The 21,411-nt window shown below is 38.7% G+C and overlaps 1 protein-coding gene across 3 annotated transcripts in view; it reads left to right on the top strand.

The window, feature by feature from the left end:
• Window positions 1–21,411, top strand: part of LOC125652618 (baculoviral IAP repeat-containing protein 6-like) — a 47,979-nt gene that overhangs the window by 21,918 nt on the left and 4,650 nt on the right. The window contains exons 21-54 of one of the 3 annotated variants that reach the window (XM_048881952.2): window positions 111–895; window positions 1,168–1,292; window positions 1,434–1,544; window positions 1,643–1,932; window positions 2,250–2,480; window positions 2,865–3,048; window positions 3,313–3,480; window positions 4,564–4,690; window positions 5,742–5,940; window positions 6,245–6,394; window positions 6,942–7,370; window positions 7,459–7,586; window positions 7,683–8,599; window positions 8,937–9,107; window positions 10,090–10,290; window positions 10,518–10,794; window positions 11,063–11,313; window positions 11,408–11,513; window positions 11,746–11,964; window positions 12,332–12,918; window positions 13,118–13,311; window positions 13,813–13,960; window positions 14,117–14,359; window positions 14,470–14,586; window positions 14,752–14,925; window positions 15,778–15,918; window positions 16,576–16,826; window positions 16,998–17,196; window positions 17,367–17,581; window positions 18,041–18,241; window positions 18,373–18,731; window positions 18,856–18,992; window positions 20,108–20,212; window positions 20,355–20,569. In XM_048881952.2, the coding sequence (XP_048737909.2) occupies window positions 111–895; window positions 1,168–1,292; window positions 1,434–1,544; window positions 1,643–1,932; window positions 2,250–2,480; window positions 2,865–3,048; window positions 3,313–3,480; window positions 4,564–4,690; window positions 5,742–5,940; window positions 6,245–6,394; window positions 6,942–7,370; window positions 7,459–7,586; window positions 7,683–8,599; window positions 8,937–9,107; window positions 10,090–10,290; window positions 10,518–10,794; window positions 11,063–11,313; window positions 11,408–11,513; window positions 11,746–11,964; window positions 12,332–12,918; window positions 13,118–13,311; window positions 13,813–13,960; window positions 14,117–14,359; window positions 14,470–14,586; window positions 14,752–14,925; window positions 15,778–15,918; window positions 16,576–16,826; window positions 16,998–17,196; window positions 17,367–17,581; window positions 18,041–18,241; window positions 18,373–18,731; window positions 18,856–18,992; window positions 20,108–20,212; window positions 20,355–20,569 (8,355 nt within the window). Of the gene's footprint in view, window positions 1–110; window positions 896–1,167; window positions 1,293–1,433; window positions 1,545–1,642; window positions 1,933–2,249; window positions 2,481–2,864; window positions 3,049–3,312; window positions 3,481–4,563; window positions 4,802–5,741; window positions 5,941–6,244; window positions 6,395–6,941; window positions 7,371–7,458; window positions 7,587–7,682; window positions 8,600–8,936; window positions 9,108–10,089; window positions 10,291–10,517; window positions 10,795–11,062; window positions 11,314–11,407; window positions 11,514–11,745; window positions 11,965–12,331; window positions 12,919–13,117; window positions 13,312–13,812; window positions 13,961–14,116; window positions 14,360–14,469; window positions 14,587–14,751; window positions 14,926–15,777; window positions 15,919–16,575; window positions 16,827–16,997; window positions 17,197–17,366; window positions 17,582–18,040; window positions 18,242–18,372; window positions 18,732–18,855; window positions 18,993–20,107; window positions 20,213–20,354; window positions 20,570–21,411 lie in introns of all 3 variants that reach the window. The other 2 variants (XM_048881951.2, XM_048881950.2) reach the window with 2 other exon arrangements.

Below are 21,411 nucleotides of genomic sequence, written 5' to 3'. Positions count from 1 at the left end.
GGAGAATGTCTGTTCATCAAGAATTTTTCTCATGCAAAATTATGAAAAAGCAAGCAAGTTTCAGTGATGGAAGTGAAATGTAAATGACTGTAAACTGATTTTGATTGTAGATAACAACAATAGGAAGATTTGGAAGTGGTTCAACTCGATCAAAGATCCCCATTGGTGCTTTCTATGGCCATAGCTGTCTTTTACCGTGGGAATGGAACAGTTATATAGAACAGCGGTCATCATCAACGACGGGGACTCAGTCAGAACTGCCAACCCAGTCCCAGATGCTGGCACAGTTAGGAATATACATGTCTCTTCTAGAAGATATACAGTGTAGATATAGTCTAGCTAGGACGCGATTGGAATCTCTTTTGGCAGGACTGGATGGACAACAGTTTGCCAATACTCATATTCAGTATTTTTTGAAGAAGAGCAAGAAGCAGAATGATGAGGATAATAAGATTGTACAGTGTTATCATGACTGTCTGCAGCTACAAGTACAGCTTAACCTGGCAAAGAAAGCCACAGAAAGACTCCACACAGCACTAGGGTTCAACGTCCCCAAAACGGACTGTGGCAGTGGTGTGGTGGAGAGAATCCGTCACTCGTGCACAGACAAACTGAGATTTGTACAGGAATGTCTTCTGGAGGTACTCCTTAGTATGACCACATCCTCAGCCAGTATACCCCAGCCCCCGATGTCCCTGTACAATCTCCTAAGTCCCCAGACAGCCGAGATGCTGTTTAAAAACCTGTGTGTACATGGGACTAAGAAGATCCAGATCAGCTGTGGGATGCTGTTGATGAGGGTGTGTGGCAGCCAGACGTGGTGGGGCAGTTTTCTGGGAAATGTCCTGAGAGAGTTTTTCCATTCTGAGAACTCGCAGATATTTCCACAGGATAGGTGAGAAATTAAAGTTGTTTTGTTATCGGACCTGAGAGCCTCTCTGACTGAAATTTGTCCATGGCTGTACAGAACTTGGTCCTTCCTCTGTTAACGTTTCACTTTTTGAAATTCTCCAAAATCACTAATAAACCAATGAGATTTGCTCAAATGAAGGATGACTCTGTTGAGTGAGTGGGCTTGTGTCCCATTTGTTAATTACATGTGCACATAGATATCAAATAATTGTTATGTAAACTTACATGATTATTGAAATTTCCTGTTTATTTTAGAGTGTTTGTGCTGTTGTTAGCTATGGGCCAGAAATCTCTATCAGGACCAAGTGCTGTTGCCATCATGGAAAGTCTCCTCGACATGCTTGCAAGGGTGTTGTCTCCCTTGGTAGCTGGACAAGCAGGTAAATATTATACTCTTTGAATCCACACTGTGAGATTGAGAATAACTTGATTTTGAAAAATATCTGTTTGCAAATACATGGACATGTATCTTAACACGCTGCCTGGTCAATGTTTCTGACTGTTTTGTGTGTACCATATAGGAATGATCGACTTGACGCTTGTGGGTTGGGTCCTCTTGTTCCTGTGTAGAAGTTTGGATCACACTTCTCTTAACAATGACGATAGTTCTAAAGCAGCTAGGAAAGACAATGGTAAGGAATCTGACACTATTAGTGCCTTTCTTCCCTGATCAGTGCATTTATACAGCATTTAGAGCCTCATATTACTGTACACTATTTAATGATTGTAGGAAACTCTCTACCAAACCGCTGGAACTTTATACAAGGTGACCACAACTCTGCTGGGTCATTGGCGGCCGGCAACAGTGCCAAGTCCAAGTCAACCAAACTGGTCCGGGGCTCGAGGCTGTCCATGCAGAAGAGGATGCTGCACCACAAGCAGAAACTGATGGATTTACAACAAGCCCAGAAAACTTTCTTCTCTACTCATCCAGACAAAGGGACACAGAACTCCAGCAACACATTGCTCAAACAACAAGAAAAGGAGTTCAAGAAGGAGCTGTCCAAATATGCCTCCAAGGTAAGCTGTTAGAGACCTGAATGGAGGAATATATTACCTAATGCAATGCTTTGCACTAGAAATAAAGAAAAACTGTGTGTTTCCTGCAAGTGTACTCCAAAAAATGAAGAAAAAATTAATTTAGTTTCTAGGGCATCCACTCAAGAATTTAAAATATTAAAACTTGATACTAGAAACTTTCAATAACTTGAGTTTCTTGTAGTCTAAGGATTCTGTAATATATCTAGAGTGTAACAACTACATATATATATATATCTGATGCACCTGGTGCTCATTTACTGGTTCCCTACCTACATGTAGAGTTGGGTCTGTTACAGCACATAAAGGATATCATACAGATGAGGAGAACTGAGGTAGAGATGCTGAGAAAGATTGGATACAAATCTGATGCCACTTCAGAGTCCGATAAGAACAATGGAGAGGAGGATCCGGAAGGGGGGTTACTGCTGTCTAAAGAGAAGACCCTGAAGGTGGTGAAGGGCCTGATGTGTCTACTACTGAGCATGGACTTCACCTGTAATGTGGACCTCTTCCTCATCACGTGCAAGGTAGGAGTGTCAGGAATAGGTGAAAGAAGTGCAGTATAAAGAAGCACTGAAATAAAACAGGATTCACATGTATGTAAAAATGCAGATAGAAGATGGCCATCAGATGTGGAATTCATTATCCTAGCTCAAAGATTGAAGATATATTGAATTTCATCCCCTGTTTTTACGAAAGCTCATTAACATTGAATCTTGTTTGACCACCATCAATTAAAATTTTTAATTAGACACAGAACTTGCAAATACTTCTACTTCGGCTTCATTTTTTGTATGTTTATTCCTTGTGACAGTAGATTTCAATTGAGATACCAAAATAGAGGACCAAATTTCTCTTGAGTTTGCTTGTTTGTTTGTTTAAGGATAGTCAACAGTTATTTCTTGTGATAGGTGATAGCTACTATTTGTGTGAGTACAAGGCCTGCCATTACACTTGCTGAGGCGATGACCCAGGAACAGCTGGAGAGACTAATTTTGCTAGCCTCTAACCTGGAGTTCAGTTATGGAAACATCAGCTGGGGAGGCCCCTGGGCAGGGCATGCAATCACTTGTCTACTACAAGATATATTAGATGGTAACCCTGTACCTTTGTATGCTATTTTGAGTATGAATTAATCAAAGTTTTACCACACAAGTAGATTAACCACTTATCATGAAGAAATGTATTAATGGTATCGATTTCTTACATTATATGATATTTACAATGCAACTTCGAAAGCAATCAATGAAAGTAAATTACACAATTTAGTCATGCATGACATGAATACTGTTAACCATATATGTACAGAGATTATCAAAAACGAATTAAACAGAGATTCACAAACATGTATGTTTGCAGGTGAGAAATTCTATCCTGCTCACATGGACGCGGGTATGAGTGAGACTCGGGAGGAGGCATCAGGGGGATTCACCGCTGAAACGGACGAGAGCCTCCCCCACAGTGTCAGCCTGCCCACCATGGAGGATCTGGACACAGACCAGGAGAACAGTGTGCCTGATACACCAGGTAACAAAATTTACCTGTAGATTTCATCTCATTACCTGTTACACCAGTTAACAAAATTTACCTGTAGATTTCATCTCATTACCTTATACACCAGGTAGCAAAATCTACTTGTAGATTTCATCTTATTGCCTGATACACCAGGTAGCAAAATCTACCTGTAGATTTCATCTCATTGCCTGATACACCAGGTAGCAAAATCTACCTGTAGATTTCATCCCATTACCTTATACACCAGGTAGCAAAATCTACCTGTAGATTTCATCTCATTGCCTGATACACCAGGTAGCAAAATCTACCTGTAGATTTCATCTCATTGCCTGATACACCAGGTAGCAAAATCTACTGTAGATTTCATCTCATTGCCTTATACACCAGGTTTACCTGTAGATTTCATCTCATTGCAATCCACATCTTTAATTACATTTCCAATGTTTGTGCCTTTGATATCTATACCTATTGAATTGATAGTCATTTCCTCATGAATGTGAACAAAGTGTGTATGAATCTGGATAAATATATAGTATGACTATTTCAATGGTTGGGAATATTCTGACAGAAATGAAAGTAAAATGTAAATATAAGAAATGAATTTCATTTTTGAAAATACATGAGGATATGAACTACACCCTACACACCAGCATGTTTTTCATGAAGCGCCAATGTGCTACATGAAATATGCTGGTGTAAAACATCACAGTTCATGGACTCATGTACATGTATTTTCAAAAATTAAATTTAGTTCCTAAGTGAACACCAGAATGTTTGAATAAAATTAGTGTATAAGGCAATCAGAATATAAAATCTGTTCTAATGTTGCTACTGAAAGAATGATTAGATTTTTAATAGTACCTGATGTTGTACACTTTAAGTTGTATGTTGTGCACCCTGCAGTTTTATGCAACACATGCATACATGTAGAATACAGTACATTTTGTATTCCAGTGGACTGAATAGATTTTTCAGTACTATGCATGTCTAGTTCACTTTAAGAAATAAGGGGGGGGGGGGATTATACATTGTTGAGATGTGTTGAAGCCTTCAAGACAAGTGAAATGATACTAAGCCCATCTGTATCTTCTACAGAAATGGAGCTATCTGACTGTAAAGAGGAGCCGGCCAAAATGACGTTTGACAAGGAGTCGTCCCTGATGGTGGATCTGCTGTTGGATGACATGGATTACGAAGACGAGACATCTGCCAAGCTTCACGCGTACGTCACGGGGGAGTCTGTCAAACCTCCACCCCCACCTGAACAAATCCTATTTGAATCTGGTCTGCCTACCTCCAATTTGAATGGAACACTGGACATGGCCAATTCAATGTGTGTATCTCAGTCAAACTGTGTCATGTTTTCAGTCATTTTGAAAATTAAAACCACTTTGAGTAGAAGTACCTTTTCTTTTGGAGGTATGGGGTAGATATGTTTTGGCTGACAAAATTTATTATGCCATCCCTTAATGCTGTAACATTTGTTTTCAAAAAGATATTTGACTACAAATAATCGTATTGAAAATACTTGTAAGAGCAGGAAAGCATGACACAGATCTTTGCTTTTGATGTATTTAATTCTTTGACATCAGTTTCGTAGATATATGGCTTTGCATGCTTTTTTGCCCCCAATTTGCCATATACATGTATGACTATATTGAAGGCTGAAGTCATGGAGTATCATGATTGGTTCAATGAAATTATGGAACTTCTTTCTAAACAAACTGCTCTATTGTCTTTTTGTAGTTTTTGTTTACATTTGTGTACTTTAACCTCACTGTTGTGTTCCTACCTGTACACCTGTATGATTCAAACTACTAAAATATAAAATGTATGATTCTAACTACTAAAATATAAGATGTATGATTCTAAATACTAAAATATAAAATATGATTCTAAATACTAAAATATAAAATGTATGATTTTAACTTCTAAAATATAAAATGTATGCATCGTGTTATTTTAACAAGGTAAGGCATACAGTCAGTATTAAACTCTTTCAATAAATCATTACAGAAGTTACATGTTTATTAACTAATAGACCATCTTGTGTTTTGTATTTCATCTTGCATTTTTGAAGTTACAAGTACATGTTCATGTATTAAACTTAATTTCAATAGTTCATCATTGCATATAGAAATATGAGATTGCAGTGTTTTGTATTAAAAGCAAAAATCGGTGGAGATTGAAAATTCTGCTTGTTTTCTTCTCAGACCTGTGGAAATAGAGGTTAAAGCAGTGGTGATTGAAAATTCTGCTTGTTTTCTTTACAGACCTGTGGAAATAGAGGATAAGAAAAAGGATGTCTTTATCAAGAAAATAGTGGACAAGATAACAGAACGTGACAGAGAAAGTTGGAATTCGGGGTCATCGTATCGGAGCAGTTTGGTGGCCGGAGCCCAGGGAATGTCCACAGCATTGGACGCTAGGCTGGAGTTTGGTTTGGAAACTCAGGCTGAGCTCAGGCTAAAGGTATCGTATTTATCCTATTAAGTGCCCCAACCACTTAGAAAAATGGCGGTTATTTAGAACTTTTGTTTTGAAATATTTCCAGTGAAATTTTGACTTTGAGAAATGTTTTAGTAGATATTAAATTCTAAATGAGATGTTATACTTTCCTTTATGAATCCACTCAGGTCTTATTCATCGATTTATTATTTCAAATCAACAAAATAACTTACATGTAGTAAATACACAAAGATGTAGTAGCTACTCCTGGTTTAAGGTAAGTCGTGCGGTATTTAGATGGAGGGGCTCTTATTATTTCTTATTACAGGTAATGCTATCACTTCACACTGAGGGGGTCCAGCAGGCGTTTAGTCACACTCTGCCAGCAGCTCCATATGTGGGTCATACTCTGTCATCAGCCCCTCCTCCTACGGATGATGAATTGTCACAAGCCAGTGCTTCATTTTCACAATCAGAGGTAACTGTCTGGAAGAAAATCAATTTTAATGATTCTGATTAGTAAAAGATTAAAATAACTTTCAGAAATATTTGATAACAAGAGCTTGGTCAATTGATAGGGACTAGTGTAGGTGTAGCTTTATTTCTTTGTGTGTCAGACAATTTGGACAATATGCTTCACATTTTTTTGTTGGTTTTTTTTTTTGTACATACTAAGTAAATAAATCAGGAAAAGATAACTTTGCATATTCATTTAAGGGGAAATGAATAGCAAGTACTCTAGAGGCCTTTTAAAGTTGTGTAAAATCAACCTTTAGTTGACAGCTACCCAAACATTCTGCTGTCCACTAGTACCACCAATTAATTTTACAACAATGACTGTCACATCTGCCATTTTAATTACTACAGCATCTTGCAATTTATTTCTACTTTTATAATAGGGAGACCAAATAACATCGATGAAAGTACAGAAATTTTTGGTTTGATCCTTAGATTATTAATTAGAATATTTTGATTCATTGCCCCAGCCCTATTAATGATTCTTGTATATGCTTCATAATTTGCAGGTGTCATCAGCTGAGATGTTGAGTTCCTGTTATAACAACCTGCTGTGTCACCTCCTTCCCCAGTGCTCTAACTTGGACTCCCTTCTACAGCTCTGGTTAACGCTGAACAGCGATGGCAGCATGGACGCCTCGGGAGGCCCTATGTTTGACTCCTCCCGAACACCTCTGATTCTCTTCAGCTCCTCCTCAGTATCCACGCTTCTGGGGGTCCTCACAGCTATCCCCAGTCTTCCTATCAGTACTTGGGTGTTAGCATTCCAGAGCCTCACTCTTGTTGCCAATCAGAGAATTTGTGGTCACAGTGATGTGGGAGAGGTGTCTATGGTGATACCTATGTTGTCTGATGTAAACCTGATCAGTGTCATCAAGAAGTTTTTGTCAGGGACCTCAGAAAATGGTCCTACTGCATCGTCAGTCCAGTTCTCAACAGTTAGTGTGTTTGTATATCAATATTCACTGTAATCAAGATAGTGATAATGTTAGATCTTATTTTGTGATGTTATCTTTGCTCTTTTAGGTTGGTCCTGCTGCAACCAAAGCCTTCTATGAATTTCTGTTGCGTCTGTTTGTAAAATGTCCCCAAGATCATCTTCAGAAATTAAAAGAGCTCCTGTTGAAATTAGTATACACATTAAGTGCTGAAAGGTAATTTTTTTTCAATTCTCCTTTGACTAGTGCTGTCATCTTCAGCTGTTTTGTTTTTACTATCAGAGCATATTGATACAACTTTACATTTTACAGGGGAGCTTTCCACTGTGGCTTAGGTCCACTGGATGCTCAATGCAAGTTCATGGACTTCATTCTGGACCAAACCTATGACAGTGTGGATCTGAACAATGCCATAAGCGTCATTGAGTCCATCAGCAGCCTGGTGCACCAACACATTCTGTGTCAGGAGAGGGTCTCCTGTAGAAGCACCTCGGAGAACTCTGTCAATGCCAGGTCGTGTTTTGGTGGACTGTTTGCCAGTTTCCTCCGCGGTGGGGACTCCAAAGCCTCAGATGCCAGCAGAGACCTTTTAATGTGTAGTCTTCTTAAACTTGTGAACAATTTGATACAAATTCAGTGTAACTCTCCAAGGAATGGTCGTTTGACCTCTGTTGCCTTGGATACATCAGCAACAGTGGAGGCTAGGACATCAACAAACCTCAGCATGTCGGAGCCGGTTCCTGATTCGGCCAAATTACGACAGGCTCTGGCTTCTTCCACCCCAACTTCAGGGGAAAGATTGTCCGATGAGGAAAAGAGCCAGCAGACTGATGAACAAAAGACTCTACAGGCTGACCAGAGTTCTTACATCACGGATTTAATTCTAGGCCACCATCAAATTATGTGCAATCTGATACAGGCTCTAAGTTACTGCAACAGTAATACAATGGCCATGATCTTAGGAAGCAGGGGTATCTCTAGCAACATGCAGGAGACATTTACTGGCGGTGAACCAATATCGGTGGGGGATGGAATCTACCAGATACTGGTGACCCTGGCCAGACTGTGCTCAGAGAGTCGGTGTGTTATAGAGTCTCTGTACAAGTACCTGTCCGGTTCCTACAGCATCAGAACACAACAGTCCCTGAACAAACTCTCAGAACCTCTCCTCTGGTTTATACTCAAAGTGCTAGATAGTGCTAGAGCCATCAGTGGTTTCCTTGAAATGGGCAAGTTCCATACTGATAATAATCGAATTATAATTTGATAAAATTTATATTGTGTTCCATTTGAAATATAAGGAACTTAAGAACTTTATATAGAGAGAGATATTGAAGAGCTGAATGTACATGTTCTTAATGTATACATTGTAGTATCTATATGTACATATGAACAATTTTGTATGTACATATAAACAACTTTACTCATATGAACATGTTCATATAGCCATATGATGCACTAGTATTATAAAATAATTTTAGATGTACATTTCAGGTACATTGTATAATTGATTCATTCTTGTGAAACAAAAACAGTATTTGATGTTTGTGTTTTGTATCCCTGCAGGTGGAATATCAGTAATCTGTCAGAATCTAGTCAACTGTAACTGTCGCATAATAAGCACCAATCCTAGTCTGATCTCCACTATCATGCAGAACCTCAATGGCCGATCTCGGATAGAAAAGAAGAACAGTGATTTTGAGTCCCCCGATGGTCTACAAAACTTTGCTCCATTAGGTAATTGGTTGCAGATTATACCCCATTATGTACATGGTCAGTGCCATGAGGCAGTTCTCCTGTCTGTCTTCCATTGTGTCTAACCATTTGTTCACACTAGACTCATTTCCAAAGAAACTGTTAATGATACATTGTATCTTTACCAAACCTTGTATACAAATTTGTACTGGAGAAAGTACATGTAATTCAATCGAACCAAAATTTTTTGACCTTGATTTAACATGTTTTGATTTGGTGTTTAAAGGGACTGGTTCACGATTTTTGATAAAAATATTTTTCATTTTTAATGTTAAACATTAGAAATATAGCTCATTTAATGTTGACAGCCAAAATTTTGACCTTATGAATGCAAGAATAAAAATTATATTGTAGCCTTAAATATGTGTTATGTAAACAAAGACTCGAGTCTTTTTATGTAAACAAACAAACAAGTAAAATATTGATTTTGCAATATAATGCATCTTAATTTTGCATAGTACACTGTAACAAATTTTAACTTATAGATGACACATGTCACCCCAAAAATGCTTGAAATGTGAAAGATATGATAATACTTAGATCGATATCCATTTCTTTTGAAAGTTTCGTAAACAATAGCATACCGCAATCTTTGTTTACAAAACAAATAATAAACTCTCTAAAATGAGATTCTGTGATGATGTATCACCTTAATTTTCATGTGAAATCTTTCAAACACATTAGACAGTAGATTTTGAACAAAATTTTGGATAAAATCGTGAGTCAGTCCCTTTAACTCCTTTTCTAGCTTTAACTTACCATTATTTGATGATCTTTTATTTTACGTTGAAAATATTCCATGTAGGATGATTCATAGAACAGAGGCATTTTGGAATGAAATCCTCAATGGTGCCGAAAGTCTATGATCTAGACTTATAAATTTTCAAGTATTTCAAAGTTAAAAACTACTGCACAATCTAGCCATGCAAAAGAAGGTACAGGTATGTTTTCTGGATATTTGTAGGATCCATCAGCTCCAGTAGTCCTACTGCTAGTCCTGCTGAAGTACTGATACAGTCCTCGCCTCCACACAGAAGAGCTCGGTCAGCGGCCTGGTCCTACCACTTCTATCCTGACGAGGCATGGGTGGATTTAACTATTCACCTTCCTTTTGCTGTGTTACTGAAGGAAGTTCAGATACAGCCCCACAGCACGTCACTTACAAGTAAGGGAACTATATTAATGAATTCTCATGCAATTAGATGTAAGGGGGAAAAAATTAGGTGGAACAAGGTAAATTCCAATATACATGTACTTTTAAAGCAGTGATGAGGAGAATGCTATATTGAAGAGCTACTATGGTAGTGGGAAAAGTCCAAATAACCATTTGTTTTCAAAATTGTCCAAGATTTCAATATACGTGTAAAAGAGCATTTTAACCTTTCGTTGTAGCATGTCCCTCCAGCGTGTCGTTGGAATTGAGCCATGATGGTGTAACGTCCACCCCGCTTTGCCACCCCTTGCTGACCAGCAGCTTGGCCTTTATCAAGCTGCAGTTTCAACGGCCACAGATAGCCACCATGGTGACCATAAGGCTCCACAAGGCCAGAGACTCCATGACTATTGGTCTGTCACAGATCATGTTAATGGGGTACAGTGCATTTGGAGACTCTTGCTCAGCTCCTCAGAATATGTTCCTGCCAAATGAAGATTATGTCGCAAGATCCAGGTATGTATAGTTTGAAAAGATTGATAATTTTACATCTTAAAATCCATTACAACATGGAACATATACAGATGTATAGTATATTGGTGGATCTTGTGTAGATACTGTATATAATAGTGTATATACCTTATTGCTGATTTAGAATTTGGTCCAATTCAAACTGACAAGTGTTATTAGATGGGTTGGGGTTCTGTTTTTCTACCTGACTCGTACTTCCAAATTGTCAGAAAATGGAATAAATTCACATGTTGAGTGGCTTCAATGATTTCAGTGTTCGATGGATTCGTTTGTTACATCACTGTCTGACAGCCTACAAGGAAGTAGAGGAACAAGTGGCTAGCGGTGCCTCCCAGATCCCGAACCTGATGAACACCTGCTCTGCCCTGCTGGTGTCCCCCATCTCCAGTGTGTATGTACCCAACATTGAGGAGGTCTTACTACGTTTGGGGCTTCACTCAGTAGACATGGGACTGGCGCTGGTAGACAACATACTTAGAACTCCTAGTAACAGGGCAAGCTTGGGTAAGGATGACTAATGCCAGCTTTAATATTTTAACTTAGTATTAAGTTATGTTTGAAAGAGGGAATAATTAAAAAATATGGTTTGTTTTATAAGGTGCTAGCATGCCATACCTTGGTAAAGTAAGTGGACAGGCCAATGAGTCCACCGTGGAATTGATGTACCAGTTGGGAATGGTTCAGGACCCAGGAACTCGATTAAGGTGTGTGTTACTAAAAGTTCTCCATAGTTTCACAAGAATATGCTTAAATATGGTATAACAGGTATTTTTTTAGTGGGAAATGTTTGTGATATGATTCCTAAAAGGTAGCAAATCATATTCTTGCATTTCCAGTTTCTGTGGTACCATTCTATGCACATGTACAGTGTATACATTTTGTGATTTTAATTTTTGTGGACTGTTTCATTGAAGTGAAAATGCATGTATTTGACAGAGTGCAGGCTTTGTTAAACTGGCTGAAGGACAGCGCACGTCTTGCTCTCCAGAGGTCCTCCATTACCACTGACGGGTACAGAAGGGTTCAGCAGGAGTTGTCTTCTCTTCCTAGCCCTGCCCCTTCACATATACAGTGTGTCTCAGCTATCTTATGGCAGAGCAACGATTTACCTGTAGAATATGATCTCGGCAGTCTTATAACCAGAGAGCTTGTCAGGTACATGTGCAATAATTTTTGTATTATTAAAACTTTTTTATCCAAATTTAGCAGGGAATGGGGATTTCTTGATGAATGCTGATTTTAGTATGGAACACAATAGGTGTTGCCAAATATTGCTCGTGTTTCTAAGTTCCAGTAAAATTTATTCATCAAATAATAGATATTAGTGGGAGTACCTGTTTATAATACGGAGCATTGAATATAATGTATGGTGTATTAGCAAACGAGAAATCAAGTACATGAATTGATAGGTGCTTGAGAATTTTATTTCTTCTTATTATTTTTTTTAGGCCTTGCAAATAGAATTTGAAGTACTAATTGTATGTGATGAAGAATTGATGCCATCTAAGCATTTTATTTATAGTTTCCTATATGAATGGTCTACAACCCTGAAGACAGATAGTAACTTGAAGCAGTCAGTAGATTATGTACTGTGTGCAATCTGTCACATCAACCCAGAGTACTTCTCTCAGATCTTGCTGTGGATGGGCATCACCGTAACAGGCGAGAACAGTCTGTCTGCCTCCATCAGTGACGATCGCAAAGACAACTCCCACCTCCATCAAGGTTCCATGACAGATGACTCCAAAGACAATCGCCATCACAGGTCCATGACGGACGACTCCAAGGAAGCCAGCAGTGCCCAGGAAGGTCCAGGCTCAGAAGCCCAGCCCGGGTTTATTCAGGATTTCCACCACATCACCCTGGAGGAGTCCTGTCTGTCTACCCTGGCCCTAACTTGTCAGTCTGCGGTTGCCATTAAGCAGTTACTGGACTCGGGATTCCCTGCCGTACTGGCTCAGGGTTTATTTGAATTCTGTAATAAGGTGATTTTCCAGTTCACGGAGAACTACACACCTCCAGAGGGAATGACAGATGCTCACAAGTCCAGGTGTGATGAAGGCGGTGCTTCAGGGTCAGTGCTGGGCTCCATGTCCAGGACTCCATCAGGTAATTCACAGACACAGGATGTGGTCTAGGTTGTTACTAACGTGACAAGTATGTTCTACATACATGTAGTAACAGATAATAATGAATTGCTAACAATGTCATATAAACATACATGTAGTTAAATAAACTCAAATTTATATCAGTAATTCAAATGTTTAAAAATTTGATGGAAAAATATGCAGATTGGCCTGTCTTTCAGATAAAGCTTTGTGGATCACGGCAGATATGGTGCCCTCAGTGCTCTATTTCCTGGCTAAAGTTTCAACAGAACCGCTGATGAAGGACTGGTTGGGAGGACACGAGGGAAACATTTTTTGGCCTTCCCTACTGACTATGCTGTGCAATACACCTATGCAGTCTGCCACTGCACCAGCCAGTGTTCCAAAGGAAGGGGTCAGTATAATGTCAATGTCCCTAGGGAAGGGGTCAGTATAATGTCACTGCACTGGTCAGTGTCCCTAGGCAAGGGGTCAATATAATGCCACTGCTCTGGCCAGTGTCTCTAGGGAAGGGGTCAATATAATGCCACTGCACTGACCAATGTCCCTAGGCAAGGGGTCAATATAATGCCGCTGCATTGACCAGTGTCCCCAAGGAAGGGGTCAGTATAATGTCATTGCTCTGGCCAGTGTCCCTAGACACTTTTCACTGGCTTTGGTAGGGTCAGTATAATGCCTGTAACTGCAGCAGCCTGTGTCCCCAGAAAGGGGCTAGTAAAATGCAGTTTTAAAACTGAAATGATAAAAATTAAGAACAAAAAAACTTTAACACTGTAACCCCTCCCCCTATCCTAAGGAAGCATCAAAATATTTGTGAAGCCAATGCAATTTCAATTCCACAAGATTATACTATAAACAAATGATGAAAATAACATTACTCTGTGTTTCTTCATAGACGATGACCATAGAGAACCGTGGAAGTATTGAGTCTGCAGCTGTTTGTTTCTTCACACAAGTCATGTCCTGTCACATTATCAACCAGCTCTTGTTTGCCAAAGTCTTGAGTGAGGTCATCAAGGAGCAGAGCTCTTCCTCAAAATCAGGTAAATTGATGTTTGATCTGAAGTCTGTATCGAACACAAAACCTTGGAGATGAATCGGTGTATTATCTGACAATATACAACTAGAACAGTAGATTGATTTCTACTTAAGGAAGAGAAGTGTTTGTCAATACTGTATATTGGTTTTGCTTATGGTAGCAGGTCAGCTGTTGGGGAATTTCCCATTGTCTGGGTTCACCAGATGTTTGTTCCTCCAAGCCTTGTTGGAGGATGAGAAAGTTCTTGTTGTCCTGAAATCCTCACAGCAGAATGGGAAAGTCATGATGCAGACCAAAGTGAACAATGGTGTGTTTCACCCCCGCTACACCGGCGGACGGGACACTCAGGTGATGCTGGTCAGTCTTCACACAACAATTACTGAGATTACAAGTAAAGTTACAGGTAGGTTATTGTCCAGCACTATTTCCCCCTCATTTTGTGTATTTATTTCTCAGTGTACAGAGATACCGATATCATTGATCATTCACATGTCATTGTCTTAACCATTTCAGACCTTCCTCTTCTACCAGGCCAGTTCCTGGAGAAAGCCTCAGAGAAGAGCGATGAGACAAAGAAAGATAATCTGAGCAATTACTCTGAGATGGCGGACTATCTCTCCAGTTCTGTTGGTATGTGCTGTAGATAGAACGCTTAAGTATTTAAAACATTTACTGTTTAAAGTGAAATGTAACACCTTGAAATAAGTTTCAGAACCCTTTATTACTGAAATCAAAGTCACACACCTAAAGCTTATATTAATAGATTAGATTAGATTGATCTGTGTTATATTATAGTAGCAGCAAGTATGGCAGCTAAAGAGAAAAGAGAGAAGGAAGACAAGTCAGGTGCCTCAGGGAAATCATCTCTGCCCCCCAGGCCCCCAACTCGACGGGGAAGACAACACATGACCAGTGCCAGTGCACAGATACAACTTCCTGCTTTCAGTATATGTCACAGGACCATGCCTAGTAAGATGTGTTTACACTGGACTATCAGTGCAGTCCATCACTCTTCAGGAATCTTGTTTGCATGATATACTACAGATTTATAAGCATTTGATACAGTAAACTGACTCCTAACAGCAAGAAATATCCTAAAATTTCTTGCTTGTCTCTCACTTGTGAATATTTTTCATAGCCAACCAGTCAGTTCATACTTTACTGTAAACTGAATGTTATTTGTGAATATCATATGCAAGTTAACCAATGTCAGAAAAGTCCTTCACAACTAGTAAATTTTTGATTGATTCTACAGGTACATTTCAATTGCATGTACAATGCATACGAGTGACCAAAATCAAGAAAAACATTCATGCTAGAGATTCTCAGATATTTTTCACACTTATGTGTAAATGATCAAATATTTTCCACACTAATGTGCAAAATGATCAGATATTTCCCACACTTACATGTAAATGATCAGATATTTCCCACACTTACGTGTAAATGATCAGATATTTCCCACACTTACGTGTAAATGATCAGATATTTCCCACGCTTATGTGTAAATGATCAGATATTTCCCACGCTTATGTGTAAATGATCAGATATTTCCCACGCTTATGTGTAAATTCTCGGACAGATATTTACCACATTTATGTGTAAATGATCAGATATTTTCCACACTTGTGTTTGAATAATCAGTTTACTGTAAATATCAGGTCAGTCTGTAGGTAATTTTATGTTGGTGATTCATGACTTACTCGTAAGATTGTCGTGGCTAGTGGTGTAAAATACATTTACATATACAGTATATTGTTGTGACATTTTCATCTGAGGAAAAAGTCCCAATTACATGATGATGTGATGGTTCTTTTACAGACACATCCTTGCCTGGGGATTTGACCTTGTCCCAGCTGTTACAGATTCTCCATCAACGAGGACTGCAGCATGGGCTTAACATACTAGAGTTCTCCATCAAACAGGAAACGGACAAAAAGGACGGCCACCAGGCCGACCAGAGTAAGTGTCTGTCGGTGACAGGATTGCATTCTGTCAGTAGCAAGAGCAAAATAACAGAATTATATCAATGTAGAAAAGTAATTGATTTGTTTGTAATTTAAATAACAAGAAGGTAATTAGTCCCCTGCTGGCAAAACCAGAGGGGGCTTAAGGTTTGCACTCTGTCCGTCCGTCTGCCTGCTGGGCAAATTAGTTTCGTCATGCTTGCAGATATTTATTTGATATTTGGTACATTGCTTTACCATGACAAGTTACAGATCGAGTTAGAATTTTGTTCGGGTTCATTGATTCTTTGCTGAGTTGTGGCCCATGGACATAAAAAAATATGGAATTTGAATCTCGTATATGGCTTTTATTTTATGGGTCCTGATTATTCTTGTGCATAAACTGTTGACATTTGATTATTCACACAGAATATTACACAGATGACTTAACTTAGGGCTGGTAGGGGACATGAATTGCTATGTGATACTTACAGAATGCTTGTTCAACATTAGGAGTTAGTATGGTACAATGATCATTCAGATATACTGATTAGTCTTCATCATGTACATGTAGTTGTTGTGATTCCTAACTTACTGTGCACATCTATAGTTGTATTGTATTCGGTATATCTACAATGTTAATGTATTTTCATATTTTGTGTGTGGTTTACAGGTGAGAGAGATGGATGGGGTGATCTGGATGAGGACCAGGCCCTCACCACTGTGTCCCCCTTCCCGACCTCTCTACAGGTGTTTGCCAGTGTAGGGGGTCTGGCTCTGTTAGCAGAGCATCTACCCCTCCTGTATCCAGAGGTCTCCAGACAGTCCATACTGCAGGAGTCCGGTCTGGACTACATGATTAAGAACATGTCTCTCGCTGAGGAGTGGTCCATGGTCGAACCCTTCCCAGAGGACTTTTATGAGGTAGGTTGTTGATTTGTAGAAAGTCTGAGCTGAAGAAGATATATTCTATGAGAAAAAATATTGCAGCATGCTAGTGAACCATCATATTACTGTGTTCATCTAGTTTTATATGTAGAGTATTTATTCAGTGTATGAAACAATGCATTGAAGTGTGATTTTTTTTTTTCCCAGCATTATGAAATGTCTCAACCACTGATTTCCAAAACAAGCAGTCCCCCAGTTTCCATGCCAACCATTCCTCCTCATTCATTGGTTGCCTTTGGTCTATTTCTGAGACTTCCTGGGTATGCTGAGGTATTGCTGAAGGAGAGGAAAAAAGCTCAGTGTCTTTTGAGATTAGTGTTGGGAGTCACAGATGATGGAGATGGAGGTAAATCTCAATAATGCTTTCTAAATTAACTTTCAACTCTTTGTCACAATTGGATGATGACATTAAAGAGTTGTCTTTCTTTATTCTAATTTGCTTTCCCCCATTTGTTGAGGACTTTAAAACAAGTAGAATGAAATTAAGGTTTTGATGCGGATCATTATCTTTTGTAGGTCACATTCTGACCTCCTCCATTGCCTGCTCTCTGCCCACGCTGCCGTTCCTGGTCCTGAAGTCTCTGTACGACAGTTCACCCCTCACCACTGACGATGGTGTGCTACTGAGAAGGATGTCCCTGGATATCTGGGCCATACACCTAATCCTGGCCTGCCTGTCTGTTCTCAGTCATCATGCCCCCAGGGTGCCAGTCCAAGGGTTCCAACAAGAGGTCAGTCATAAGGGGTCAAATTCTAGAAACCAAATTTATCAAGCCTACATTTACACTGTATTATGCATTAATATGTAAATTAGTGAGAAAAAGTTACTTAAGTGTATTTCATGCAAAGTATTGAAAGTTTATTCATAGTGTAGTCTCAAGAACTTATTTATAACTTCAGGGTTCATTCATATGCCATACAATGGCCACAATCTTTATTTTGCAGTAATAGTGTAATAGCCTGATAATTGATGTGATAAGATTGATCAATTTTTGAATTAAATGATTGTCAGTCCACTTATCTGGATAAACATAGTAATTTAATTTATTTGAATTTAGTAATTGTTCTTGATTTATAGATATCGTGACGTCAATATGCTGAAGTCAATAAATATAATCAATTTTTTATGTAATCAAGAAATATGATAGGAAGCCGTCGTTATTACTAGGTAAATTTGATGTTATTTGCAGGCTCAGATGATCCTGTCTGCCATGCAGTCAGCCAGCACCCCAGTCAGTGTCCCTGTACCAAGTCAGACGGAGGAGAAATCCCAGCAGTACTGGGCCAAGGGAACGGGATTCGGGACCGGCTCTACCACCTCCAGTTGGGATGCAGAGCAGGCCTTAATGCGACAGAAGAGTGAGGAGGAACATGTGGCATGTTTACTGCAGGTAAAGTCCGCACGAAAAGATGAATGCTTCTCCCTTCATCAGGACTCAATATAATAAATAACTTGTACAAAATTTTGGAACAGTTCAGGAGTAATCAGCTTTAGAGTTTATTTTCAAATTGATAATTGCAGGTACTTGCCAGCTATGTAAACCCAGGAGGTGATATTCCCAAAGATTTTGAATCGGAATTGTATACCTGCCCAGCAGAGAAGTCTCTACTGCCAGATGTGATATATGAACTGTTAAGCCAGTCGTGTATAGTGCCAGCCATATCTTCCTATCTCAGAAATGACTCGGTGTTAGACATGGCTCGTCACATTCCTCTGTATAGGGCATTACTGGAGCTATTGAGGGGCATAGCTGTCACCCCCACCTTAGTTCCCCTCCTCCTGCCTTTGGAGAAAAACAATGTGCCAGATACTGCCACTTCAGTTGGGGTACTGCTAGACAAGATGAGAGTGTGTGTGGATACTTATGCCAGCAGGTTAAAGTAAGTACATCATGTTCCATTTGATGATATATAAAGTACATGTACTTGTAGAAACTTGTATGTTTTACTTGTATATAAGAATGAAATATATGAAGCGTGTGTAAACCCTTAGGGTGTTTTGTAGATCCAACAAATCCAAAAATGGGAATGGCAATATAGCAGAGGAGGAGGAGAATGAGGGGTTAGCCATGTTGATTCCTAACATCCAGGAGACAGCCAGTATTGTCAAGACTGCCACAGACAGGCTTCAAAAGTCTACAGGTATACATCTATCAAATTAATTTAGAGACCGTTTTTCCAATAAAACAAGTATTATAATTTTAATTGTAGTATGTAGGCATTTTTAGGTCACCTGAGTAAAACTAAATATATATTTAGAAAGAACAGGTAGTCCTTTACCAAAATTGTAAATTTGATGATCTCAGGAGTAGGGGTTTTGGTATCAGGGTGGGGCCAAAATGGTCAGTTATTAAATGTGTGAAAAATAGACATTTTTAACTTATTCTTGATAACTATCATTCCAATTTTTTTCATATTTGGTATGAAGCATCTTTGGAACAAGGGGGACATAAATTGTAAATTTCAGGATTCCTGCACCCCTGGGGCCTTAGGGGCAGGGCGAAAACTGCCCAAAATTGACCAATTTTCAAAAATCTTCTAATGAAGAACCGCACACATGTAAGAAAAACTAAATGCATGGTGATGGAGAGCAGGAAGGCCTCTACCAAAATTGTAAATTTCATGATCCCCTTGGTAGGGGTTCTGACCCCAGGGTGGGGCCAAACTTGTTATATAGTGTTTATGTGTAAAACACTTAAATAACATCTTCTTTAGTGCTATTGAAACTAAATGGATAGAGCAGGTAGTCTTTTATCAAAATTGTAAATTTGATGATCCCCAGAGTAAGGGTTCTGACCCCAGGGTGGGGCCAAACTTAGTATATAGTATTTATATGTAAGTTTGCTGATGCTGTATAAAATCTAAATGCATACTTAGGAATAGCAGAAAAGGATGTACAAAAAATGGTGAATTTCAATCAAAACCCAGGGTTATGACTTTAGGATGAGTCCAAATTAGTCATATCTTTTGATTTTTTAATGTTAATACACCTATTATTTAAAGCCTTTCATCAGTGTATGCACTTTTGAAGACAGTGAAGTTTTAAGAACACATCTTGTTTTATATTGTTGCTGAACATTAGAATTTAGCTTAGATATTCAAAACAGGAAAAATTTTCTAGATTTCATAGCCCATGGAAGTAGTGATACTTTTTCACTAGTATTCAGGTGACAGATAAGACCTGTGGGCCTCTTGTTCTTGCATGCTATGTTTTTTTGATGGTGTACTCACAAAGGTAAATTTTAATTTTTTGTTAGAATCGGAGGCAAGCAGTGAAGAAATGGACAAAGACAAATCAAGACAGGGCAGTCAAGCTAGTGCAGAGGAGCATTACATGACCATCATGCAAGAGGAACAGTTTGGTCAGTGACCATTCGATACTTTCTTACAACAGAAGCCCCCAGCAATTTATCTAAGGCTGTCATTGTTTTGTACCTACATCATTAATGATGCTTACGATTAATGATACATGTAATTCATAATATTTTCCCCCCTTATTTCCAGGATCCTTTGAGTTTGTAGTAGACGATTCTAATGCTGTGAAATTTACCTGTGCTCATCACTATGAAAACAATGTGAAGGCAGCAGGCGATGTGAGTAATGCAGCTCGAACACGGCGCCTGGCACAGGAAGCTACTACTCTATCTACCTCACTTCCTCTCTCCGCTGGCAGCAGTGTATTTGTCAGGTGTGATGAAGAAAGACTAGATATCATGAAGGTATGTTTGTTGTGTACACTAAACCAAATTTTGCAATCACTTTTATTCATGAATTGCATATTAGTAAAATTTCTGCGAGGAGAAATCTCTACGAGTAAGCCAACAGTTTCATTTTATGCATAGACAAAATTAATTGTTTGCAGTGAGAAATATTCAGGAGGAAGTGATGCTCACCGATTTTGTAGATATTTCTTGCATGCAAATAAAGGTTGATTATTAGTAAATGTGTGTGTGTATGCAACAAAAGCTGCAATAATGTAGCCATCATTGCTTTTTAACAATCTGACATTGCTGAAGGAGGACTACAATTCTAATCCTTAGTGCAATTTTGGAGGTAATACCCACCCACTGCATTTTTTTTTACTATAATCTTGAAATCTGCAATTGATAATTCTTATCATGTTTAGATTATAAGACTCAAAGCACTCTAAACTTCAAAGAAATATTCCTTATTTTAGTAATTTTTCTTCAATGCCACCTTTGCAACTTTTATGTCACTGCCATGTTTAGTGACCTTAGCGGATCGTATATTTTGAGAACCCATTCAAACTTGGGAGCAGATCTAAGTGCCCAATTTGACTATTTGCAAGTTTCACTGAAACATGCCATAGGGATGAAATTTTGGACAAAGTAATTCATCATTAGTGTTAGTGTTGAAAAATCGGTAAAATTTCACTATCGATAATCGGAAGAACTGTATTGATCAATTATCGATATAATTTGTATTTACATGTAGTTAATGTTAAATGTTTATTATTTTGGGGGTTATTTCTATTTAGTTTTATGGATATGTGCAGTATACACACTAGCTGGTGTCACTGAATTCCCACTTTTCAATGTGG

Source organism: Ostrea edulis, chromosome 5, assembly GCF_947568905.1.
Source record: "Ostrea edulis chromosome 5, xbOstEdul1.1, whole genome shotgun sequence".
NCBI classification, from domain to species: Eukaryota; Metazoa; Mollusca; class Bivalvia; order Ostreida; family Ostreidae; genus Ostrea; species Ostrea edulis.
This window is presented reverse-complemented; position numbering and strand designations above follow the sequence as displayed.